At 43.0% G+C, this 19,130-nt stretch overlaps 1 protein-coding gene across 1 annotated transcript in view; it reads left to right on the top strand.

Annotated features, from left to right (window-relative positions):
- Nucleotides 1-18,361, top strand: part of PLXND1 (plexin D1) — a 200,568-nt gene extending 182,207 nt beyond the window's left edge. Inside the window, exons 31-36 of the mRNA XM_027863909.1 lie at nt 1,330-1,434; nt 3,506-3,669; nt 6,264-6,411; nt 16,710-16,850; nt 17,419-17,493; nt 18,156-18,361. Of these exons, the coding sequence (XP_027719710.1) occupies nt 1,330-1,434; nt 3,506-3,669; nt 6,264-6,411; nt 16,710-16,850; nt 17,419-17,493; nt 18,156-18,272 (750 nt within the window). The 3' untranslated portion in view covers nt 18,273-18,361. The remainder of the gene's footprint in view (nt 1-1,329; nt 1,435-3,505; nt 3,670-6,263; nt 6,412-16,709; nt 16,851-17,418; nt 17,494-18,155) is intronic.
- Nucleotides 18,362-19,130: the final 769 nt, after the last annotated feature.

Genomic DNA, 19,130 nt, shown 5'->3' with positions numbered 1-19,130 from the left:
ATTTGTAAAATGAGGTGAGTGAACCCGCCGGCCTCTGGGGTCCCTTCCAGCTCTAAATCTATGCTCCAGTATTCTTAGAACCCTGGGAAAATCATGTAAACACTCTGTGACTCAGTTTCCTCATCCATAAAAGGAGGAGTTTGGACTTCCTGTTGAGTCGTTTTCCAGTTGTGTCTGACTCTTCACGACCCTATTTGAGGTTTTCTTGGCAAGGATACTTGAATGGTTTGCCATTCCCTTTTCCAATTCATTTTACAAATGAGGAAACTGAGGCAAGTAGGGTTTAGTAACTTGCCCAGGGTCACACTACTAATAAGTACCTGAGGTCAGATTTGAACTCAGGACCTCCTGACTCTGAGGCCACAGTGCCACCTAGTTGCCGACATACTACGTAAGTGTCTGCAGAATGCTTTATGTATGTTATCTTATTTGATCCTCACAACTATCCTGTGAGGTAGGGGTTGTTATTATCCCCATTTTACAGAGGAGGAAACTGAGGCTGAGAAAGGCTAATGACTTGTCCAGAGTTACCATAGTTAATAAGTTTCTGCAGCAGGTTTTGAAATCATGTCTCCCTGACTCCAAGTCCTCCGCTCCACCTAGATACCATATGACCTAAGGCTTGATTCCTCTGAGCCTCAGTTTCTCATCTGTAAAATGGGGGGAAGTATTGGACTTGGTGGCCGCCAAGGTTACCCATAGCTCCAAATCTGTGTATCTTAGCACAGTGCCTGGCACACAGTAAGCACTTAATACGTAGTCTGGCTACCTCCCTCTCTGTTTATCCTGAGATAAGTAGGAAAATCATCTCAGGTGGAGGCCCAGTATTAGGTAGTTGGGAGGAATACAAAGATTTCTAAGACAACAGTCTGCTCCAAAGAATGTGTAATCTAATTGAGGAGATGAGACATGTACTCATATTCTCTTTTAAAATCAGTGTAATCCACTATATGCTCCATGCCCCCAGAAGAGACTAGAAGTGCCTTAGGAGTGATTCGCATGGACTGGGGGAGGCAGGAGAGGCTTCCTGGAGGAGGCAGAACAAGGTGGGTCTTGAAGGCTGAGGGAGTAAAGAAGGAATTATCCACAGAAAGAGGAGCTTGAATAAGTTCATCTGTTGTGCATCCTCAGTGTTGGTTGGAGGGCAATAACAAAAGTTGAGTCTTTGATTTTGATGCCGCTGCTCATTCTCAAGACGTTCCAGCCCATAAGAGTGATGGCTTCTTCTTCTTCTTCTTCTTCCTCTTCTTCTTCTTCTTCTTCTTCTTCTTCTTCCTCTTCTTCTTCTTCTTCTTCTTTCTTCTTCTTCTTCTTGTCACATTTACTCAGGTGCTTCCTACTGATGAGCTGATTGAGAGTAAGAAGTCACACAAGCAGAGCCATAGGAAGAAGGTTCTTCCCGAGATCTATTTGACTAGGTTGCTCTCCACCAAGGTAAGAGCTGGAATGACCATCAGAACCCTTACTCAGTCTCTGACATGGTTTCAAGCCAATTCAATTCAATCAGCATTTATTAAGCACCTACTATGTGCCAGGCACTGTGCTAGATGCTGGAGAAACAAAGACAAAAATAAGAAGGGGATTACATTCTACTTGGGAGGGAGTGGATCACCCTCCTCTGGGCTGCTCCCCAAACTTGTACTCAAACTGGGAGATTAGGTGGCTGCTACTCCCTAGGTGCTGGAGTACTTCTATCTCGTACTATTACTATCTCATGAGCCCCCACTGGTATGCTTCCCATTAACAATTAGTCAGGAGATACAGTAAATACAAAATTATTTTAGGGGCAGCCCTAAAAGGAGGAGGCATCAAGGAGGACTTCTTGTAGGAGGTGGCACTTTAGCTGAGATTTAAATGGACTTAGCAGTTTCTAGGTGTGGAGGTGAGAAAGCACAGCATTTCAGGCATGAGGAATGGCTTATGCAAATTCATGAAGATTTGGGATGGTTTATGTATTAGATATCCTCTCACTGAACCTCTGTCTATTACCATGAAACCTCCTGGCTTTTATAGCACACAGTAGCTATAACAGTTATCATGGACAGATATTGCTATCTCAGATTCCAGTCCTAATTCTGTCCCAAGGCAGAGTCATACCACCTACATGAGCCTCTGGTACTTTGTCTGTAAGATAATAATAGCTGACCTTCCTATTGGCCCAGCTAGATTAATCAAATGCTTTCTATCCATTATATCATTTGATTCTCACAACAACCTTGTGGTACACTGGAAAGAGCATTGTATCTACATCCAGAGATCATGGATTCAAATCCTGCTTCTGGAACTTACTGCCCTGTGTGTGTGTGTGTGTGTGTGTGTGTGTGTGTGTGTGTGTGTGTATCTCTGGATACATAGATTCCCTTGAAATGTAACCTTCTTGAGGACAAAACTGATTTCACTTTTGCCTTTGTTTCTCCATTGCCTAACATAGTAGCTACTTAATAAATATCTGTTGATAGATTAATTCCTGTGTGATTTTCACACAATCACCGGCCTCTCCGGGCCTCAGTTTCCTCATCAGAAAAAAAAATTATTTTTGAAAGGTAAAGTATAGACTAGATGCCCTCTGGGGCCCCTGCCAGCTATAAATCTGTGATCCTAAGATCACCTTTCCCCATTTTACAAATGAGGAAACAGAGATGGTTACACAGGTAGTAAAAGTCAGATGTGGGATTTGAGCCTAGGTCTCTGCTGGCTACAAGGTTAGGGCTTTCCCACCACCCCACTCTGACAGCATCCCACCCAGTCTTCTTATGAAAATCAAACAAGGTGATGGATGTAAGAGCCCTCTGGAAAGCATTAGACTCTCTGGCAACCTGAGGGATGTCATTCTCATTGTTACTAGAGGTATTGGTGCCCACTGGCAGGAACCTTGCATAACTGAGGAAGGGTTAGGTTGAGCTGAGGGTTGGGTCCCCCCTCCCTTTTGGAAAATAGGGAGTGTCTCTTATGCAACAGTTTCTTCCATGGGAAATATGTGAAGGATACTAGGGGAAAAAATGCTTTGAAGTCCCTCAGATGAGAGTGTATGATTATCCAGCCGCAGTGCTCTCTCCCACTCACTGCAGATCACAAAAGGTATGCCTTGTTTCTCCCCTGGATTACATTACCGCCTAATGTTCTTTATAATTGGAGAGACCATCAGAACAGCAAGCCGTGGCTGAGTTTTCTGTTCCATTTACTGTACCAAACAATTACAGATGTGTCCTGAGATGCCAGAAGTAGTCAAAGAGAACATTGGTGCCAAGAGAAATTAAATTAAAACAAATGCTAATTATATCAGCGTGCCCAGCTTTCAGACGAGAGGCGGCAGGGGGTGGGGGTGGGGGGAGAGGGGGGAGAGTAGATTTCACTTCCCTTCAATTCTCTCTCCCTTCTTCCTGAAACCATGTGAATCTGGCAAGCAAACAGAACCTCATTAAATCCCAAATGTGTTTTACCCCCGAGGTGTCCAGCTGACCTGGGCACCAGGCTGATTCAGCTGGCACACTTGTTATCTTGGCAGGGCACACTGCAGAAATTTCTCGACGACCTGTTCAAAGCCATCCTCAGTATCCGAGAGGACAAGCCTCCCTTGGCCATCAAGTATTTCTTTGATTTCTTGGAAGAGCAGGCTGAGAAGAGAGGGATCACGGATCCAGACACTTTGCACATTTGGAAAACCAACAGGTCTGGGGGGGGGTGGTTGAAGGGAGTGCTGCTCTGGAATCTGATCTGACCTGACCACTATCCTCTCTTACTCCCCATCCTGCCTCCAACACTATCCCAGGCCAGTTTATAAATCTATTCATTCACTCAATGCAGCTCTAATCAACAAACATTTACTGAATGCTTACTTACCCTGTCCCAGGTACTGGACTAGATGGGACATGGCATATGGGGGGAGGAGAAGAGGGGGAGGAGGACCATAAAGACAGAAAGTAAAGCAGTCTCTGTGCTCAAGGAACTTACATTCTACTGAGAGGCTCCACATGTACACAACCCAGAAAATACAAATCAGCAGAGGAATTTCACACTTTCTCTGCACTAGCTGCTAGGGGAGATGAGAGGAAAGACTACACAAGAGAAAAAAAAACTGGACAGAAGGCCTGGGTCGCAGTTCTGCTGCTAATTGGCTGGAGGTTGAGACACTGTTGAAGCTGGAAAGGACATCAAATATCGCCTACTCCAGGGATTCTTAAACTGAGGTTCACTGTCTGTAGGTAGATTTCAGGGGATCCACAGGAAAAATTACATTTTATTTTCACTCAGCTCTAACTGAAATTGAGTCTTTCCTTCAAATATTTTTTAAAAATCATTCTGAGAAGGGGTCCATGGGCTTTAGCAGACTGCTAGAGGGGTCCATGACATGAAACAAGGACTCTTAATCTTGTTTTACAGAGATGGGGACAGGGGCCCAGAGAGAGATAAAGTGACTTGTTTAGGGGCAGAGCTGGGACCAGAACCTGGTTCCCTTTAGCCCCCAGTTCATTGCTCTTTCCACTCCAGCCCTTGCTGTGTGACCCCAGGTTCCTCTCTTCCCTTCTATGAGCCTCAGTTTTCCCCTTTGTAAAAGGCATCTCTGCCCTGCTGATCTCCCAAATGGCGGGCAAGTTCCTTGTGCCTTAAGAGCTGTGGGATCATCCAGGGATCATCGTCATCATCATTGTTATTTTTATCATTGTCAACATGAACCAAATTAAATTAAGTCCTTATGAGCATGCTCAGGGTGTGAATCCCAGGCATATCCCCAGTTGATCCCATTCTGAGGCTCCTTGCCATGCACAATGGAAGGAAAGAAAGTGGGGGTGGGAGGTACCACTCCTTAATTAAAAGTAGAAGAGTATCTAAGCATGGCATTGAGAGGAATTGGGTGTCGGGGGGTTAATAGCAGAATCTAGGGCCACTTTGGTTTCTAAGTACCTGGGTCAAAGCCTGCCTGTTGCCATGGTGACCATTGAGTGTCTAAGATGGAAGAAATGAGACCATTCAGGGCCTGTTAAATCTCCAGTGACTCCTCCATACTTAAGGCTAGGCAGTGCTTATAGGGAGAAGTTGGGGGCAAAGGGGACACAGCCACGGGCATCTTCAATCAGAAAGCAGCATTATGATACAATGGAAAGCCAATCTCTATGGGCCTCAGTTTCCTACTCTGTCAAATTAAAGGGTCGGACTCAGTGGTCCCTGAGGGACCTTCCATCTCTAGAGCTAATATCCCATGAATTCAGTACCCTAAACAGAGCATCTCTCTTAGAATGGCTTCTGCCAGAATACCCCCCGAATGCATCTGTGAGAGGGCAGACAAAGATAGGAAGGTTCCAGTCACGCTGCCTCCTTCACACATCCCACAACCTCCGGGAACCTCAAAGACATTCAGATTTCCATCTGCTACCAAATCCCTTTTCTGGACACAGGGAGAATCTAACATCTCGAAGGCCAGGCCAGTAGCCAATACCATGCTAATGGCAAGTCACACCAAGCTGGAAAGCTATCAAGTACAGGTCCCACCATGGCCTGTGTGTCCGGCATCTGATAACCAGCCTTGCTTAGTGCTCGTTCCCCAGAAGGCTGGTCCTCGGGTGATGGGTTTGTCTGTTTTTTACAGTCATGACAATTTATGAAAAGTCTTCTAAGGGGTGGTGGGATTGTAGCCTGTGTTGGGCTAGCGAGCAGTCACATGGCAGAAGGATGTTTTTCATCTTACCTTTGGAGAGAGGAGAGATCAAAGGATCACACTGAAATCCAGGAGCATCCCTAGGGCCTTGTAGCTGGTAACTCAGAACAGGTGATGCAGGACAGATTCTCCCAGATCTCTCAGTGAACAGCAGGTCCCACTGGCCCCCCAGTGAGGCTTTCCTCTGATGCTGTCCTTTTTAACCCCACCTTCTTTCATCCATAGAAGGGATGTGTGCCAGGTGGAGGGAAGTCTGATCAGACACGGATGGAGGGTAATTTCTAATAGAGCCAGCGATGAAGGCTACTCTGTCTGTGGTCCAAGGACATGATGGACGGGCCTCTCTCACACAGCTGTCTGCCAGAGGAAGGGAAAGGATCTTGCCCTGATACACCCCCCCCCACCCCTGTCTCACTCATCAGCCAGATTTAAGTAATCCCACATTGTCATAAAAAGATCAAACACTCAACCTTGCTGCCCCCCTTCCCAGACTCCCTTCTCATCCCCTGGCTTCTTCTCTCTCTTCTAGCCAACAGACTAGCACAGTGTGGGTGGGCCAGGCCCCTCCCTGCCTCTGTTTTTCACTCTCCTACACTTTCTTCCATGACAGCCTACCTCTGAGATTCTGGGTCAACATTCTGAAGAACCCCCAGTTTGTCTTCGACATCGACAAAACTGACCACATAGATGCCTGTCTTTCTGTCATCGCACAGGCCTTTATTGATGCCTGCTCCATCTCCGACTTACAACTGGGCAAGGTCAGTTTCTCACTGGTCAGACTGGGCTCCATTCTGGGTGGTGTGTTTCAGAAAGGGCACCGATGGGGTAGAGAGCAGCCACAAGAAAGCAGCCAGGTTGGTGGAGAGACCGGAGATCAGGAGGGGTAGTTACAAAGACTGAAAATGTTTATTTGGAGAAGAGAGAACTCGGGGATGCTATGATAGCTGCCATCAAGGCTGTCAGGTGGAAGAAGGATTTGCCTCATTCTGTTGGGCCCAGAAGTAAGAGCCAGGAGCCGGGAGTGCAGGCTGCAAAGAAGCCAGTTTTAGATTGACAACGAAAATTTCCAAAGAACTAGAATTGTTCATAAGTGACATTGGCTGCCCCAGGAATCAGTGGGTGTTCTTTCAGGGAGGTCTTCAAACAGGAGTTGGATGACCACTTGTCAGATACGTTGTGGGAGTGGTTCTATTTCAAGGACAGTTTAGCCCAATCGACCACCAACATCCCTTCCTACTTTGAGATTCTTTGTTTTTGACACTCCTCTGCAAGAAATGGGATTTAGCTAATAATCCTAGTTAGCATTTCTATAGTGCTTTAAGGGTCACAAAGAGTTTTTAAAATATCTCATTTTATCCTCATAACAACCCTAGGTACTATTATTATCTCTATCTTAAAGATAAGGAAACTGGGAAAAAGAGAGGTCAGGTCTTCCAGACTCCATGCCTAGTGCTCAATTCACTGAGCCAACTAGCGCCTCATTTAAAGTGAAAAGAACCGTAGAGACCATCTAGTCCAGGAGTTCTTTTTTTTTCATTTTTAATTTCAGTTTCAAATTCTTTCCCCCCCATCCATCCCCTCTCCCACTCATTGATAAGGCAAGAAATATAATACCCATTATACATATTCAAAGTCATGCAAAACATTTTTCCATATTAGTTCATGGTGAGGAAAAAATGCGAGAAAAATAAAGAAAGAAAAAATGTATGCTTTAATCTGCACACAGAGTTCATCTCTGGAGGTGGAGAGCACTTTTCATCATGAGTCCTCTGAAATTATCACGGGTCATTGTATTGATTAAAGTATCTCAGTCTTTCACAGTTGATCATCATTACAACATTGCTGTTACTGTATAGAATATTCTCCTGGTTCTTCTCACTTCACTTTGCATTAGCTCATATAAGTCTTTTCAAGCCTTTCTGAGCCTATTCCCCTTGTCATTTCTTCTAGCACAATAGTATTCCATCACAATCCTATACCATAGCCATTTCCCAATTGATGGGCATCCCCTCAATTTCCAATTATTTACCACCAGAAAAAGAGCTGCTACAGCCCTAGAGTCAGGAGGACGTGAGTTCAAATCTGGCCTCAGGCATTTGATACCTACTATCTGTGTGACCCTGGGCAAGTCAATTAACCACATTGCCTCACCAAAACAACAAAAAAAAAGCTTTAAAAAAAAAGAGCTGCTATAACTATTTTCATACATGTGAGTTCTTTTCCTTTTCTTTAATCTTTTTGGGGTACAGACCTAGCAGCAGTATTGCTAGGTCAAAAGGTATGCGCAGTTTTATAGCCCTTCGGGCATAGGGTAGCTATTCTTCCCAAATAGTTAGACCCATTGACAACTCCACCAACAATGCATTAATGTACCCATTTTTCCACATCCCTTCTAGTACTTGTCATTTTCCTTTTTTGTCATGTTAGCCAGTCTGATGGGTGTGAGGTGGTACCTCAGAGTTGTTCTAATCTTAATTTCTCTAATTATTAAGGTTTTAGAACATTTTTTTTATATGACTACAGATAGGTTTGATTTCGTCTTCTGAAAACTGCCTGTTCATATCCTTTGACCATTGATCAGTTGGAGAATGGCTCTTATTTTTATAAATTTGGCTCTGTTCCGTATGTATTTGAGAAAGGAAGCCTGTATCAGAGGCTTTTGCTATAAAATTTTCCCCAGGTTTCCTACTTTCCTTCTGATTTTGGCTGCATTAGTTTTGTTTGTATAAAAACTTTTTAACTTCTTGTAATCAAAGCTATCCATTTTACCTCCCATGATTCTCTCTATCTCTTGTTTGATTGTGAATTCTTCTCTTATCCATAGATCTGACCAGTAAATTTTTTTCCACGCTCCTCTAATTTGCTTATGATATCACTCATTATCTCTAAATCATATACTCATTTTGAGCTTATTTTGGTATTCAGTGTGAGATGCTGGCCTGTGCCTAATTTCTGCCAGACTGCTTTCCCAGCAGTTTTTGTCGAATAGTGAATTCTTGCCCCGGTAGCTGGGATCTTTGAGTTTATAAAATACTAGGTTACTGAGCAAATTTATTTCTGTATATTGTGTACCTAACCTATTTGATTGATCAACCACTCTATTTCTTATTCACATTGTTTTGATGATTTACTACTTTGTAGTATAGTTTGAAATTACATACTGCTCGGCTACCTTCCTTAATTTTTTTTCTCATTTATTCCCTTAATACTCTTGAACTTCTGTTATTCCAGATGAATTTTGTTATTTTTTTCTAGCTCTCTAAAATAATTCTTTGGTAGTTTGATGGGTATGGCACTGAATCAATAATTTCACTTAGGTAGTGTTGTCATTTTTATTATAATGGTTTGCCCTAGCCATGAGCAATGAATATTTCTTCAGTTGTTTAGATCTGTCTTCATTTGCGTGAAGAGTGTTTTGTGATTGTGTTCATGTAGTTCCTGTATATGTCTTGGCAGTTAGATTCCAAAGTGTTTTATATGGTCTGCAGTTATTTTAAATGGAATTTGTCTTACTCTCTCTGTTTTGTTGGTAATATATAGACATGCTGACGATTTATGTGGGTATGTCTAGTGCATGGGTTCTTAAGCTTTTCTGTGACATGGTCCCTTTGGGAGCCCTATCCCCCTACTCTTTTAGCTGAGAAACTTGCCTCACATTTCAATTAAAAAATTCAGGCCATTCACCAAGAGCTTCCTCTTCCCCCCTCCTCATATCGCACCACTCAAATGCCCCAGTCCCTCTTGTCTCACGTGAAAGCACAGCCCTTCTTCCTGCCAAGGCAAGCCCCTCTACATGCACAGATGACCTGCTCTGTCCCACCTTCTCCGTTAGATTGTGTGCTCCATCATCCCCATTCTTTCACTAATCTTTGATCTCTCTCTGACCACTGGCTTGTTTCCCTGATGCCTCCAAATGCATCCCTGTTTCGCTCATACTCAAAAAGCCTTCCCTTGATCGATCTGTCCCCACTAGCTAGCATTCTTCATCACTTCTTTTTCTCCTTTGTAGCTGAAGTGTTTCCACTTCCCTTCCTCTCACTCTCTTCTTAACTCCGTACACCCTGGCTTCCAATGTCATCATTCAATTGCATCTGTTTTGTCCAAAATCACCAATGATCTCTTAAAGGCCAAAGTCAATGACCTTTCCTCAATCCTCATTCTTCTTGACATCTCTGAAGCCTTTTATCCTATAGCTCACTCTCTTCTCTTCAATACTCTCCTCTCTCAAGGTTTTTGCAAAACTGTTCTCTCCTATTTCTCCTTCTGCTTGTCTCTGTTTCTTTCTGCTGGATCTTCATCCAGGTTGTACCTACTAAATTGTAAGTGCCCCCAAAGGTTCTGTTCTGGGCCTCTTCTCTTCTGCCTCTGCACTGTTTCACTTGATGATCTCATCAGCTTCTATGGATTAAATTATCGTCTCTCTGCAGATGACTCTTAGATCTCTTCATGCAACCCTAACCCCTCTCCTGATCTCTAGTCTTTTTGGCTGCATTGGTTTTGTTTGTATAAAAACTTTTTAACTTCTTGTAATCAAAGTTATCCATTTTATCTCCCATGATTCTCTCTATCCCTTGTTTGATTGTGAATTCTTCTCTCATCCATAGATCTGACCGGTAACTTTTTTCCATGCTCCTCTAATTTGCTGATGATATCACTCATTATCTCTAAATCATATACTCATTTTGAGCTTATTTTGGTATTCAGTGTGAGATGCCTGTTGAACATCTCTAACTGGCTGTCCCATAGGCATCAACATGTCCAGAACTTGAATTCATTCTCTTTCCCCCCAAGCCCTTCCTTCTTCCTAACTTCTTTATTACTGTCAAGAAGACCACCATCCTTCTAGTTACCCAGGCTTGCCACCAAAGTGTCTTCCTTGATCTCATTCTCATTGCCTAGGTAACAATAATAATAATTATTATTATTATAACTAGCATTTATATATTACTTCAAGGTTTGCAAAGTGTCTTACAAATATTATCTTATTGTATCCTCACAACAACCCTGAGAGGCTGATGCTATTATTATCCCCATTTTATACGCTTGACCTCACTCTGTCACCTCCCTGAAGCCATATTGCCAAGTCCTGTTGATTCTGTCTTCATGACATCTCTCTTATGTTCCCCCTTCTCTCCCTTAATACCACCACCACCTTGGTGCAAGCCCTCAACACCTCACACCTGGACAAATGCAATAGCCCACTGGTTGGTTACTCCCACAAGTTTTTTCCCTATTCCAATCCATCCTCTGCTCAGCTGTCATACTGACTCCCCAAGAGTGCAAGTCTGATCGTGTCAGCCCCCATTCAATATACTCCAGGGGTTCCCTATCCACTCCAGGATCAACTGTAGAGTCCACTGTTTGGCTTTTAAAACCCTCCATACCCCCTCCCTTTCTAAGCTTTTAACGCTCTGCAAATAATCTCAACACATTGACATTTTTCCTGGATGTCCCCTGTGCCTGGATTCCTCTCCCTCCTCATTTCTACTTCCTAGCTTCCTTCAGGCCTCAGCTAAAATCCCACCTTCTTGAAGAAGTCTTTCCCAATTCACTTAGGAGACCTACACCTTCCATCTGACATCATGACATCATCTCCAGTTTATCCTGTATATTTTATTTTTTATTTATAGTTGTTTGCACGTTGTTTCTCCCATTCAATATCGAGCTCTGTGAGAGCAGAGAATGCTTTTGCCTTTCATTGCATCCCCAGCATTTAATGCACAGTGCCTAGCACATAGTAGGCACAATAAATCCTTATTGATTTATCTTGACGCCTACACAATTTTTCTCAGAAGGTTTTCAAATGCACAAAATAAAATGCATGAGATTACAAAGGAAATCAATTATATTTATATACAGTTATCAAAATATAAAAAAAAAACCAAGTTCACAGATCCCAGAGAAAGGACCCTTGATCTAGTCCAAGCCCGTCATTCTGCAAAGGCTTTTGCAAAGCCTTAAAGGAGTTCAGTGACTCACCCAAGGTCACCCAAATAGTACTTAGAGCCAGCATTCAAATACAGGTCCAGTAAAACATTAAGCTTTTTGAAGGTAAGGATTGCCTTTTTTTTGTCCCCACCACTTAGGACAACAAATTGCAGACACAATAAATACTAGGTATATTGGATTCCGTTGGTCTTCTAATTACAAATTCACTTCTCTTTTCACTATACTGTGCCTAGATTGTCCTTCTATCCTATCAGGCTCCAGACCTTACCAGACCCCCTCACAAGTGTAAGAATTCACAGCAAGACATTTTCTCTTCCCCATTACTGTATAATCCATTGAAATTGAAAGCTTCAGAAAAGTCCTCCACAGAGACCAAATGGCTGGATTTCCCTAATTAGAGGGCTAGGAGGATGGGGAAGGGACCAGTTGTTTATATATCTTTTTCACATTTCTGACCCGATATCCAACATCTTTGTTTTCCCTTATCAGGCAATAGACAGGGTTAGAGGTTAGCTAGGGTCAGGCAGCAGATGGAAAGGCTTCCAGCAGTCCAGTCTCATGGGATAAAGGGAAGTGAGATTGAGCCAGAGAGGAAACTCTCTTTTTCACCCATCAGAATAAAATAATCCCTTTGCCGACGGCAGCTTAGATCCCCACATCCCCTTTAGGCATCAGCAATGACAAAACTTCTCTACCCCAATCATGCCTGGACTTTCAATCAACAGGATCTAAGTGTCCTGAGAGCAGGGGGTATTTCCTTCTTGTCTTACATGCCCAGCGCCTATCACAGTGCCTGATCCATAGTGGGTACTCAATAAATGCTTATTAACTGATGGATGGATTGGCTTTTGGGGGGAGGGGTTGTAGCACTGCTTTGTTTGATACGCTTCCACTTACCCCCTTAAGCCTGGAAGTCCAAAATGACACTGTCATAGAAATGGTGGTCATCTCATCCACCTACTTTATTTTAGAGAGAGAAAATGAAGACAAAAAAGAAACGGATTTCTCTAAGTCATAAAGCCAGGGGGGCCAGGACAGAAACCCATGTGTCCTAATTTCTCATCCAGTTACAACAAGCTTCCACCAGAACAGTGTGCCTTCATGAGGGTTTTTAACCTGGAGTCTATGAACTTTGAAATATATACATATGTATGTATGTATGTATGTATATACACATACCCATACGCACATATACATATATACATACTTTAATTTATATATATACATATATACACACATTTATACATATACTTACAACTATATTTCAATAAACTTAGTTTCCTTTGTAGTCCTCTGTATCTTATTTTGTAAATTTAAAGACCTGATTCTGAGAAGGGGTCCATTTTTCTTCTTGTTCTGTTGTTTCAGTCATTTCTGACTCTGCAGAACCCAATTTGGGATTTTCTTGGCAAAGATACCGGAGTGCTTTGCCATTTACTTCTCCAGCTCTTTTTAAAGGATGAGAAAACTGAATCAAACAGGGTTAAGTGACTTGCCCAGGGTCACACAGCTAGTAAGTGTCTGAGGCCAGATTTGAACTCAGGAAGATGAGTCTTCCTGACTCCAGGCCTGGCACTCTATCCACTGAGCCACCTAGGTAGCCCTCCCAGCCCCAAGATACTCTAGCCTCTGTCATTATATAGGGCACAATATGGAAGTCCAATGTAAGAAAGGGACAAGCTTAGTCATGGTGACACAGGTAGTTGCCAGTAGGTCCATATACATGTTGGTTGTTGTTATTATTCTACCTCTCTGTTATACAGCTACTAAGGGTCTGTTTCCCCTGCCCAGCATTTCATCCCCAGCCTTTCCTTTGCCCAAATTGTCCCCAATGCCTGGACAGCTTTCCCTGCTTACCTCCTCCTCCTCTTCGACTCCGAGCTTCAAATGCCTCCTCTTATGGGAAGCCTTTCCTGATTGCCCTAGTTGTCAGCCCCCATCACATCACTTTGTATTAACTTTGTATCTGTTCTGTGTTTGCTTAATAATATTTGTAAAGTACTTAGCCCAGTGCAGGGCACATAGTAGGTGCTTAATAAATGCTTGTTCCCTTCCCTCTCCTTATATCCATGTTCCACACACCCCGAATAGAATGGAAGCTTCTTGAGGGCAGGGACTATTTTATTCTTCTCTTTGAATCCTCAGCACCTATCTTAGGGCTTGACACACAGTAGATGCTTTAGGAATGCTTGGTGAATGAATGAAAAAGACACTTTGTGATTTTTAGGGGTGTGATTTGCTTCAGCTGCTGCCCAGCAGAACCCCACCAACTGTTTCCTGAATTGATGTAAGACCTTGGAAATTCACCCTGACCCCTTGATTGGGGGAGTCCTGTAGCCGGGGTAAAATGAGTTCTTTGGGGAGGGTGGGCAGGACATGGCCAGTTTGGGAGGGGTGCTTTTTACTCTGTTGTCTGTATCGCTTCTTCCTGGATTCTTCTGATCACAATTTCCTGAGCCCTTCCTTCTCAGGCAGCGGCTAGTTTTCCCTTTGTTTGGTGATCTGCAAGAGAGAAACCTTTCCTCACTGCACACTGCCTTCTACTGGGGCTGAGTCATCAGACTGAACCTGGAAGGCAATGGGAAAATAAGCCTTCAAATAAAACCCAGTGCTTTAGTATAGTCTACAAAATCCTGGCGACTTCTCCATTGACTGGAATTTCTCCATTCTCTGTGGTTGTTAGCATCCTGAACCTGGACAGGCAGGATGTACATAGTAGAGAGGGCAGAGTAAATGAGGTTTGCACAGTTGTTTTTTTCTGCATCACTTTGGATATGGAGTCTATAATGGAGTATGGGCAGCTGGTGGGGCAGGAGAGAGAGCACTGGGCCTGAAATTAGGAAGACCTGAGTTCAAATTCAGCCTCAATCACTTACTAATTGTGTGATCCTGGGCAAATCACTTAACAGTTGTTTGCCTCGATTTCCTCATCTGTAAAATGGGGATAATAATAGCACTTACCTCCCAGGGTTGTTGTGAAGACCAAATAGATAATAATTATAAGTGCTTAGCACACAGTAAGCACAATATAAATATTAGCTGCTACTACTACTATTGTTATTATACACCTATATGCATACATATATGATGTATACATTCATCATTGGATTGTGAATTTCTTTAGGGTAGGAACTGTCTTTTGCCTCTTTTTATATCCCTAGTGCTTATCACAGTGTAGGTCCTTAATAAATATTTATTAATTTATTTCATACATATACACATAATGTGTATATATGTGTATATATATATGTATGTGTGTTTGTTTACATATAGATATAGATATGATATAGATGTAGATATGGGCAGCTAGGTGACACAATAGACATAGAATTAAGAAGACTCATCTTCCTGAGTTCAAATCTGGGCTCAGACACTTAATAGCTGTGTGGTCATTTCACCCTTTTTGCCTCAGTTTCCTCATCTGTAAAATGAGCTGGAGAAGGAAATGGCAAACCACTCCAGTGTCTCTGCCAAGAAAACCCCAAATGGGGTCATGAAAAGTTGGACATGACTGAAACAACTGAACAACAAAAAAAAGTATATAGTTATATGTAAAGTATGGTATGGTCTGGGCGGTTAGACTCCCCATGATCCCAGCCATCCAGAATACAGCTCTAAGTACAAAAGTAAGTGAAAAATACCCCCTCCCCTAGTGGCAGATGGGTCACAAAGCCCTTGGATTGTATTCTAGATAAGAGCAGGAACAATCCCAAATCAATTTTGTGTCAAATAAAACAGCATTAGCTTCAAATACATATATATATATATATATATACACACATATATACACACACTTAGATATCTATAAAGATATATAGATATCTATGTATCTATAGATATATCTATAATGTGTATGTATATATCTATCTATCTACATATAAATATAGATATAGATGTATCTGACAACAGCAGACGGAAACGAGAGAATTTCTCTTACAAAAAGTACCCCGACTTCAGGCCATTTAGTGTAGGGGCAAGCTGTCCTACACACCTGTATACCCAGCTAAGAAGTGGATCATTGTCTAATCCCTCAGTCCAATTAGTGAGGAGCATAATGACCCAAAGATGGTTAAGTGCCTAGAACATAATAGGATTGTTGAATTGAAAAGAGATGAAATTTAAGGAGAACTGGCTCACAGTCAAGCAGAAGGATAAAACACAAACACAGATAAAGCTGTAATAATACATAATCATTAAAAAGGATGATGTCAAAGTTTGGGTGTATAGATGGCTAAGGTTTAGGTGGAAGGCTCATAGGCTTGGAGCTGAAAGGGGTCTTAGAGGTCATCCGGGCCAACCCTCTCATTTTACAGATAGGGAAACTGAAGCCCAGAGAGCTCATATGATTTGCCCAAAGTCACATAGCATGACAGAGTAAGGGTTTGAACCCAGGTCTTCTGACCTCAAATCCCATTCCCTTTTCTCCATACCATACTTCTCACTGTATAATGCCAGACTGATTAAGATGTTTCTCCCATGGCATTTCTTGGTGAATACATGCTGCTCAGTACTGTGAAGGGAGACAATGTGGTATGGTAGAAAGAGCACTGGATGGGGAATCAGGAAACCTGAGTTCTCATCCCAGACCTGCCAGCTGGCCAACTAAGTCATTGTGCATAGAGTATACCTCTCTGAGCCTCAGTTTCCTTCTTTGAAAAGTGAGGGAGATAGAAAATGTTCCACTGATTGGTTTTATATCCTTACAGATACAGAATCATAAAATGTCAGAGCTAGAAGCAGTCATCTAATCCAAGGGATCTGATTCTGGGGTCTGTAAACTTGGTTTTTAAAACAGATATAGATAAATAGATTGTAAACTTGGTATATATATGTATATATGTGTGTGCACATATGTATATATGTATGTGTATACATATACATATATACACATACATATAAATATATAAATAACTGTATTTCAATAAAACTGGTTTCCTTTGCAATTCCACATCCTTAATTGTGTGCATTTAAAAACCTGATTCTGAGGAGCCTCTAGGCTCCAGCAGACTGCCAGAGGGGTCCAGAACACACAAAAAAGCTGGGCCCCTGTTCGAGTTCGTCTTCCAAACACCCAATACAGCATCTAATCCCCCTCCTTCTCTCTCAGGATTCACCAACAAATAAGCTTCTATATGCCAAGGAGATTCCTGAGTACAGGAAAATTGTGCAGAGATACTACAAACAGATTCATGACATGACTCCTCTCAGCGAGCAGGAAATGAATGCCCACCTCGCTGAGGAATCTCGGGTAAGGAAGAAGCCTGAGGGGGTCTTGTCTTGGGCATCAAGGAGGAGGGACCACATGGGTGGCCCAAAGTAGAATGCCCAGGAGGAGGTCTTCCTGATCAACATTGTCCAGGGATGGAAACTGAAATAGTTTCATCTGATAACTTGGATGGGATGGGAGAAGGCTAAGCTAATTCCGGGGTGCTCTTCCTCATTTTCATCCTAGGATTGATCCCATGGGAGGCCCAAGCCAAGCTCCTTTGTCACAGTGTGAAGTGTTTGGGAGTAGGGGAGACAGGAAAAGAAAGAGGTCCACTGTGTTTCACCCACTACCTTAAAAAAAAAAAAACCTTTCTATCCACTTTTTATCCTTTCACAATGGGCAGAGGAAGGATTCAAATTTGGATCCTCTGGGCAGCCAGTCTGTCCATCACTTACACGTGGCTGAGGTAAGCCAGAGCCACAACAGCCATGTTCTTCCCAGTTAGAGGGTCCATTTCACAGCTAAAGGACAGGTGCCATTTACTTCCCCTTCTCTATAGTTAACCATCCTTCACCCCCATTACCATGTTCTCTCTCTTTCTCATTAGAAATATCGGAATGAATTCAACACTAAGGTCGCCATGGCTGAGATTTATAAATATGCCAAGAGATACCGTCCTCAGGTAAGCAGCACCGTCCACCTGGAGGTGCTTCAGGTCTCTAGAACAAGGGAAATCTGCTTCTTCTCCTCTGACCCTCTAGATTTTCTCAGAAACTGCTTTATCATAGAGAGAGGGCCAGTTCCAAGAAAGATCAAGAAAGAGGCAGTGCGTCTCTTCAACCCCTCACTTTCTTCTGTTTTTTCATGTCCTTCCTTTCCCTTCCAGACATCTAGGACCGCTGTGTTGCCTCTTCAAAAGCATCCTATAGGAGTAGCTACATGGTACAGTAGATAGAGACTGGCCCTGGACATGAGTTCAAATATGGCCTCAGACACTTACTAGCTATATTAAAAAAAAAAGCAACCAATAAATGAATTTACACTCAATGTCAAGTTCAGTCCAGTCATAAACTTTCTCCCCTTTCCAGAGAATTTTGCATTTTAATAGGAAACCTCAGGGGGAAAGCAGTGCTTGACTCAAGGGGAGAAGCTGCTAATGGTGGAATTTCAGGCATTGTGGGAACTTGGGGAGAGGAGATATTTGAGGGGGCAGAGGGACCTTTCCCACCCATCCCCAATTTCACTACATAGGGGGACGCCCGCAGATTCTACCTACTTGTGCCCAAGGGTTGAACCATTCCCTAAGAGGTCCCATTAACAGTCTCCCTCGTCCTCTCTTCCCAGATTATGGCTGCGCTAGAGGCTAATGCAACCACACGCCGGACACAGCTGCAGCACAAGTTTGAGCAGGTCATTGCACTCATGGAGGATAACATCTATGAATGCTGCAGTGAGGCCTGAGATCCTCTCCTCACACCCGGGCTGGCCATGCCCCACCCCTACCCCCTAGAAGTGACCTTCTGCTATCCAGTGCACTGCTAACTCTGAGACGTCTTTTTAAAAAAAGTATATATATATATATATATATATATATATATATATGAATATATATAATATAGACAATAAATATCTATTTTATGGTGTGCTGTATGGTGAAGAAGAGGAAGAGGAAGAAGAAGAAGAAAGCAACCCAGGGATGAAGGCCCCAAAACACAGGATAGGATGGGAGACCCACTGAAGCCATGTTTTGTCTTTTCTTTGATTAATTTTATTTTTCAAACCACTTGCACAGCCCGGGGCTGAAGAAGAACAGAAATGTCTAACAGGACTTCACCAAAAAAACCTTCCTTCAGCTGGGACGACTATCTCCCCTGAGACTCCCTCTCGAGAGTGGAACTGGTCACTCAGACAGATAGAATCCTGACCCAACCTGAGCCACATTTGGGCCATGTCCGGCCACGGCCTCTTTGCAGACTTCAGTCCTTGGTCATCCTCTTCCTCATGGCCCAACTACCACTACATGGTCTCCTTGTCCATTTCCATTTCTACAGGGTTACCTGCCCCATAAGTGGAGGGCAGGGACAGGGAGAATGAATGGAGTGATGTCACGGGACCAGCTAAAGCACCAGGCTAGAGAGCTGAGGGACTCTATTACCTGAATGTTTTCTGCCTTGACTCTTCCCCTAAACTTGGGGCCACTGGTACCTTGCAGAGGGCTGGCCCACAGGATGAGGAGTAAAGAATGTTCACCTCTCCTCCTGGTGAGCATGTCATCCCAGCCCCTAATTACACACACACACACACACACACGTACACCTG

This window comes from Vombatus ursinus, unplaced genomic scaffold (assembly GCF_900497805.2).
Source record: "Vombatus ursinus unplaced genomic scaffold, bare-nosed wombat genome assembly UNPS02014773.1, whole genome shotgun sequence".
NCBI classification, from domain to species: Eukaryota; Metazoa; Chordata; class Mammalia; order Diprotodontia; family Vombatidae; genus Vombatus; species Vombatus ursinus.
Note: the sequence above shows the minus strand (reverse complement) of the source record. Positions and strands in the feature narration are given on the sequence as shown.